The 8,234-nt window shown below is 32.6% G+C and overlaps 1 protein-coding gene across 1 annotated transcript in view; it reads left to right on the top strand.

Moving 5' to 3' along the window:
* The first annotated feature begins 736 nt into the window (after window positions 1-736).
* Window positions 737-8,234, top strand: part of LOC101546765 (transmembrane protease serine 11F) — a 74,417-nt gene continuing 66,919 nt past the window's right edge. Inside the window, exon 1 of the mRNA XM_055140002.1 lies at window positions 737-873. Coding sequence (XP_054995977.1) covers window positions 737-873 — 137 coding nt within the window. The remainder of the gene's footprint in view (window positions 874-8,234) is intronic.

The following is an 8,234-nucleotide window of genomic DNA, read 5'->3' as shown; positions in this document are numbered from 1 at the left end:
AGAAGAAAGAAGAAAACTAGGAAAGAAAAAGGAAGGAAAGAAGAAAGAAATAAACAAAGAAGAAAAGAAAGAAGGAAAAAAGGAAGAACAGATGGAAGAAAGAAAGGAAAGCAAAAAGGAAGGTAGGAAGAAAGACAAAAACCAATATTTTAGAAGCTTTCCCCCCCATGTTAAAGGATCCAGCCTCTATAGAAACATTTTGATTCTATATCTACCATATTACTCAGAGATTATAGTCCTGGATATCTAAACAAATAATACATACAAATAAAATAATTGTGCACACCTATGTCCATTGCAGCACCATTTACAATAGCCAAGAAATATAACGACACAAGTGCTCAAGGACAGATGATCAGATAAAGAAGATGTATATTGTTTATGTATGAAGTTCTTATGAGTGAATAATTACTTCAACAATATTTTCAAGTATGTATCAAGCACATTATTATAAGCACACAAGATATATTTATTTTCATTCAGGTAGACTAAATATATACAAACAAATGCACCTATTTTTATAAGCATATTTAAGCAGGCAGGCAAAATCCAAATCTTATAAATAATAAGAATAAAGAAACATGCAGAAATTGCGCATGCGGACTTCTGAGAGCCAGTGTTTAGAATAATATGGTCAAAACCTTCCACAGGGTGGCATTTGAGTAGCAAAGTGAAATAAACGAAGGAGCAAGACTTGAAGGCATCTAGAGGAAAATATTCAAAGGAGAGAATAAAAATGATAAAGAATGAAAGAGCAGAGCTGAATTTGGAACTAGTACAACGTTTGAGACGCATGCCTAGCAGGACCGCGGGACCTGAGCGGAGTCGCATCCTTAGCATTGAACCTATGTTCCAGTTGGTGGAGAATAACAAGTGGGTTCTCACAGCCTCCTGAGCATTGCTCGGGCATCCTTCCCTCACAAAAAAGATGAACAGAAAATCACAGAAGGAGCAGGCAAGATTATATAATGGTTTTGTATGTCAAGACAACCGCTTTGATTTTTGTTGTGTACCTACTTATCGAAAAGTCACTTGACAGTTTTATGAAATGAAGCCAGACTCTAGGATAACTTCAAGATTTTTTGATATGATCAAATGGGTGAAAAATGGTGCAATTTTTTTGAGAGTGGAAATAAGGGGAAGAAGTAGATCCAAAGATTAGAGAGAATGCCGTTTGGGGTATGTTACAAGTAGTAAATACAAGTATGTAAATCTCAAGGAAGTATGTTGAATAGATATTTAGAAATATTAATCTTGAGGTGATCTTAGGGAAGACACCAGGAATGGAACATAAGTTTGGAAATTATGAATTTATATAGAATGTATTTGAAACAAAGGGAGTGGTTGACAGTTAAAGAGTAGATATTACAAAGAAAATATCTGAAGTCTGAGCCCTGACAATTTGCAAAATTTAGCTGCTGGGAAGAGATAAAGGATTCAGCAAAAAGTTTCAGTTGTTATCATTTAGTGATCAGTTATTAAGGACTTATATAACTCTTAGTTGATTCATATTTCAAGTATTAGATAAAATCTACTGCTGCCAATTGTGCACTAATAGTACAGTATGTAGTAGTTTGCATATGTTTCCTGTGTGAATTAGCAATAGTTCAAACAGCAATGGCTGCAAATCACTTTCTTGAGTCATTTGCTTCATAAACTTTTGTCCCCTAAACATTATAAAAATTCATGGATATCAATAATCTTTTGAATTAGGAGCCAGTCAAAAATTAAAAGTACTGTAAATAATTTCTACAACATTTACTGATTAACCCTTCAAATATTTTATGACCACATGTGTGCTTTACAGAAGAGAAATGAAAAAGATATTTGTTCCATGCTATTATGTTTCACTATATACATTTAATCATTATTAAAAATTTTAATAAAATCTATTTTATATACTAACAATCTAACAATAGTCTAAATTATTATTCTGGGGAAAATGTTTCATTTACTTTCTTAATATGTTGAAAAAATAAATGGAAAATAAGGCATTTCTTGAAATAAATCTTTCACATCCAAGTTCTTTTATGAATATTTTTGCTTTAGATTACAGCAAGACGTGAGTCAAACTGTATAACCCTAGTATATAATGAAAATATTGTTTCTTTCTATATGATGTAAGATGTAAAACCTGATTGGATGTGTGCTATCCTCAAGACTCCCTGGAAGATAATCAGAGGTAATGACAGTAGTGGTTATATGTGTGTTAGACAATGTCTCAATTAACCCGCTGTTTTTTTTAGCATGGCCCTTCCATTGGTTAAAGAAAGATGACATGTGACTATCTTCAGATTGCAAAGAACCCTTTGAAACCACAACCCATGCTTGACTCAGTTTTAAGAGTTTAAATCCAAGGAGCAAGAGGTTATTTCTGCATTGTCTTCATGTATTTTGGATCTCAGAGGAAAACTTCCAGATTATTACTAACAGCTGCTAGCCAAGCAAGTAAATTCTGTCTAATGATAGAACCACATAAACTACAAGGTAGGAAAAACAGTGGTGAGAGGGCTAAGTATATGTGTGTTTTAAAATCCACTGGTTCATTTATTTCCTCTTATTGTTCCATATGAAATGATGTTTAAAATATTGACTTTTGTGCTTATGTTTTAATTTTTTGCTGTTAAAATTTTATCCTTTCTACTTTAACATTAAATGAGTGGTTAGGTATTTCAAGGTAATACTTGGAATTACACTTTCAGTTAATTAAAAAACAGCATGAAAATTTTTATTTAATAATTTTAACTTGTTTTTCCAAAGCGTTGACTCTAGGAAGCCTTATGATTCTCACAGGTTGTGACATCAAGATTGAAGTATGATCTATGTGTCCGGTGTATTAACATTTGTACTGATGATGCAAAAGAAATATTGTGTAAAACTCCTTGTGCTCTGTACAAATAAAGGCGGTACTAAACCACAAAAGAAGTCATATTTAGTCGAGTTCTAAATGCCCTAGTACAAATGAATTCCAGTTTCACTCAAGGAAGTTTTTGATGAAGCAGTAAAAAGAATTAATTTTATAAATGTTAACCACTAGTTCAGATTCTTTTTTCATTAACTGATCAAAAGAAAGCATGCATAGTCACTCCTGTTACAAAATGAAATATAATGATTGTGTTGGAAAAGCTTTTTGATATTTGAGAAAAAGATGAAGCAACTGCTATTGGTCATAGAACACCATTTTTGCTTGAAAGAGAACTGACAGGAAAAAAATGGTTATTTAGACTTGTCTTTGATAAGCAGTTCACCAAAAATCAGTGAAATGAGGATATTTCTTAAAGGAAAACAACTGATCATTTTTATTTTGATAACGAGTCAATATCTCAGTGAAAACTGCCATTTGGGAAAAGTTATGCAATCCTCTATAAACTTGACACCTTTCCAATTTTAATTTTTAGAATGGCCCTTGTATGAAGTAATGTGAGTTTTTGTTATTGCTTTCTTGTGGATTTTTTTGAGTCCACACTTGGTGGTGGTTGTTGGACCACTTGTGCTTCTGTGCTAAGGAATCACACACAACAGGACACCAAAGACCACATGATGCTGGGGTCTCCCACATAAAATCATGTGCACTAGCCCTTGAGCTAGCTCTCTGACCCAGGTATGTGTTTTTTTGATACTGTGTAATGAATGTGTCAATATTGGGAAGATTTGCATAGCTATGTGATTTAAATAAGTAAATATTTTGTAAGTAGCCAGTGCTTATTAGATATTTACATATGAAAGAATATCTCAAAATGGGATGGATACTGGTGAATTTTTGGCATAATGAGGTAGAAAGTTTCATAGGTATGACATTTGTATTCTATGCTATAGACACTAATCTCTAGAAATAGCCACTTATCAATGTTTGGTGTAGAATTGAAGACTATTCAAATTTATTGAAAATGCCAGGAAAAAACACTTCTTTCCAGCTTCATTTCTGTTAGAATTTTCCTAAAATATTTTATTGGAACAGCATATTACAATGCCAGAATTCAAAGAAGACATCCATAAAATAAAATAATATTCATATCCTATAGGGGCCACACCTAGTGTAGTTGTGGGGCAAGGGTTAGGGCCACTTGCCAGGAGAATTTGTCCAGACGTTGGTTAAAGGTATTCTCATTACTGGTGTTTCGGAATCAGAACCCACAGTGCAGGTTGTCACCAAAATCATAACTAGCAGTGCTTGGCAGACCATGGGTTACCAAGGATAAAACTCAAGAGTTTTGAATCCCATTTTTCAATAGGATGTTATTTTGAAATAATTTATTAAAAAATAATCAATTCATATTTTCTAGTTTTCATTCCTAATATAGTAAATACTTTTAGAAAGTCAGTATAAACCAGTGCTTCGTAGGTTCTCTGTAGTTTTTTTGTGAATAGTGGTGGATCAACCCCATGTCTCAGATATTCGAGGTGTCCCTGTCCTTGTGTGTGTGTGTGTGTGTATGTGTGTTTTAATCTTCACTAGTTTTTTAAGCATAACAACATAAGAAGTGGTTCTGAGACTAAAATGCCTGTACATCTCTTCTTTAATTCTTCGTTAGAAGTCACCCATAACAAAAATAGACAACAGGGTTTGATTTTGTTAGCTTTGAAAAAATTTGAAAGATTTCAAAAACATATGACTATATAAGTATCTTAACTGTTAACTTTTTATTGAATGATTCAGTTCATAATAAATTTATATTGTGTTTGTGCATTGAGAGACTGTGTAGGTCAGAAGCTTAAAAGTACTATCAAGATAATGCTAGTTCTCTTGCAACTTTGTCTTTTTAATTGATGCTTGTTTCCTGGCTGTAGGCACTCAGCACAGTCATTTCTACAGCCATACTGAGGACCTCTAACATATCATTTTGATGATCAGAATTTTGGCCACAATACAAATAGTCCCTGATTATTACATAGCTCATGTTTAAAATTGTGAAAGCATAATTATTTAGGATAGAAAAAGACACCAGAGATAACATTGTCTACTCAAGTTTTCTTTTGTCAAAAGGTGGAAATAGAGGAAGAGGAGGTGTAGATAGCATAAAAGGACAGCATGTGACTGATGCTTCAACTAGACTCTGAGTTCCTTGTTAAATAAAAATGTTAAACGTTTTACTATACTGCTTTTTATTTTCTGCAGAACTCTTCTCTATGATATGCAAAATCTGTTATCATGAGTGAATGTCACAGAAATTACATAATCCTATCCTGGTGGTCTTTAACCTTATATTTGCCTCATCAGTTTAATGAGATGACCCACTTTCATTGCCAAAATTTGGAGGTATTAAATTCAAAGTGGTAAACTTAATTGTTGAAGATCAAATTTGGAAATTTAGCTTAATTTTTCAGGTAGTACAGTTCTAGCTGCTGCTACTATTTCAATCAGCTTTGAAATATACTTATATAAATATACAGGTATATTTATATATAAATATATAATACTTATGTGTACTATGAATCATTGAATATTCATATATAAATGTATGAAATATATGTATGAATATTTATATATAAATGTATAAAATGCATGTAAAACAACTATGTATATGTATGTGCATATAACTGTGATTATTGTATGACAATACTAGACTGGGAGCTTCTTAGAAATTATAAATAAAATGTACTTGAAAAGTTATGATTTGAGAATAGGAGTAATAGGAAAGCATCATTACATAATCCTCAGATTTTTCTTATGTTCCTTTCCCTATTTTCTTTACTTATTTTGCTCCTTTTCTTCTCTATTTTTATCCTATTTTACTCTTTCCTTTAGTATTTATGCATAATACTTTCACATATTATTTTCATACTTATTCAATTATTGCATTAGCTTTCTGTAAAGATTACTTTCATGTTGAAATGTTTTCATGCATATCCTTGAAATTATTTTTATCGTTTTGAAAACATAACACCTCAGGAACTTTATGCTGCTCTTGAGCATTTTTTAAGATCATTACTAGATTGTATCATTTTTTTTGCTTTTGTGATCGAAGTGCCATCATTACTTACAGGTGACTAATACTGATAAAATAATTGAGTTTTCTGTCTTTACTTTGTTTTTGTGTTTGGACCACACTTTGTAGTGCTCAGGGCTTATTCCTTTCTCTGTGCTCAGGGCTTACTCCTGGTGAAGCTTAGGGGATCCATTATATGGGCTGCAGGGAATCAAAACAACTCAGCTGCATACAAGACAAGTGCCTTACCTACTGTACATCTTCTCTGCCCTATCTTTAGTTTTTGACAAAATTGCTCTGAAATAATTCATTAGTTTGACTAATTGATCACTAAGTACCTTTTCTTTTCTGTGTAGAAAATACATTGTCTCTAAATACTTACTTTTTTTTTTTTCTTTTTGGGTCACACCTGGCAATGCACAGGGGTTACTCCTGGCTCTACACTCAGGAATTACTCCTGGTGGTGGTCAGGGGACCATATGGGATGCTGGGAATCGAACCCGGGTTGGCTGCGTGCAAGGCAAATGCCCTACCCGCTGTGCTATTGCTCCAGCCCCTAAATGCTTACATTTTTTCAGTAGTTAAATGTTCTTTTATAATTCCAGCCATTTCATATTATCAGGCAAACACAGAATAATATTAAAATGCCATATTTATCAATAAAAATAAGGTTTAAAGGAAATGATCATCTAAAGTAACAGCCTATAAAAATAGAAGAATTTTAATCTGCAATCAAGATCTACAATTCTTATTTAAACAGATTTGGGGTCATCTGCATACTTGATAGAAAGATACTAAAATTATTAATATAGAACTGAAAATAAATTACCCTCTCCTGAATCTTTGCCTAGTTTGTAGTATGATTAGATACCCATTTACAATAGGTTCTCTCTTAAACCAAGGAATAGATAAGAGAGAATAATTTTTAGTATTTCAAATGTGTCATTAGCATGAACTCACCTTACTGCTAATTAGTCATCTAACTATAGCTTTCATAAAGAAATTCTTACCAACAAAAAATTGCATAATGACTAGTTTCATTCACAAGTTATTGACATAAAGTAACTCCTACAATGAGAAGTACTTCAGTTATGCATAGATAGTGCTAGAGATGACAATGGAATCAGTATATTCACTGGAGATTCATGAAAACAAAAGACATCATTATAAAAGGCATGGGCATAATTGAACTTCATTTTTATGTGAATTTGGTGAAATAAAAATTGGCTAAATTTAACTAAAAATAATACTTACATTATGGGTGAGGTATATGGTTTGAGAACTTCAGGGCGAGATTCTGGAGCAGAAACTTCTACGTGAGTTCTTTGAAAGTAACTTACCCCTTAACCTTACTATTGGCTTTAAAGTCCTTTTGTCTCTGTTTTCTATATCAACTGGTGCAGAGATCCATAAATTAATTCATCTTTGAAAGCTTCTTTTCCAGAATTATAGTTTTGTTCCAATTTCAAATTCTATACAGTTTAAAGATCTCCGGAGAAAATCAATAAATTTCAAAAGTTTAATAGTAGCACTAATTTGAATGATTAAGGATCAAATTATAATGGTCTTTCTTTAAAATTAGTTCCTTTATTTACTAGTGCCAAAGATGACTGTTTTATATTTATATTTATGTTTTTACTGTGCTGTGATATAAAATGGACTTTCACTTGAAATATAATAAAAATTTATGAGAGGGACTGGAGTGATAGCACAGCAGGTAGGGTGTCTGCCTTGCATGTGACCGACCCGGGTTCGATTCCCAGCATCCCATATGGTCCCCCAAGCACTACCAGGAGTAATTCCTGAGTACATGAGCCAGGAGTAACTTCTGTGTATCACTGGGTGTGACCCAAAAAGAAAAAAAAATATGAGAAAACATTGCTGAATGAAATATGAGAAAATGAGCTGTACCAGAATTTATAATACTGACCATCAATAATCTAATGACCCCAAGGAAAACTTCAGAGCATGATATAAGATACAAGGTTTGGGATTGGGGTGCATTAGGGTAATAATAGAGGCAGTATACCCAAGCTAGGAGGAATATTTTATTAATGATATTTTGAATTGCTGGTATATAGTGAAAATTATAACCATATTAACTTTAATCAGTCTCCCTTGTTTTGAAATTTTGTTTCCAATAAATTATCCCCCATTATTTTCTAGAGGTAAATTTCTACAACCACTGATTCCAAAGACAGCCAAGAAAGTTCCAAGTCATTGCACATCATATCAAATGAGTTTCTTTATCAAGTTATTTATAAAATTTATGTTTTATGATATAGATATAAGCCATGTCAAGAGCTA

This window comes from Sorex araneus, chromosome 5 (genome assembly GCF_027595985.1).
Source record: "Sorex araneus isolate mSorAra2 chromosome 5, mSorAra2.pri, whole genome shotgun sequence".
In the NCBI taxonomy this organism is placed as follows: Eukaryota; Metazoa; Chordata; class Mammalia; order Eulipotyphla; family Soricidae; genus Sorex; species Sorex araneus.
Note: the sequence above shows the minus strand (reverse complement) of the source record. Positions and strands in the feature narration are given on the sequence as shown.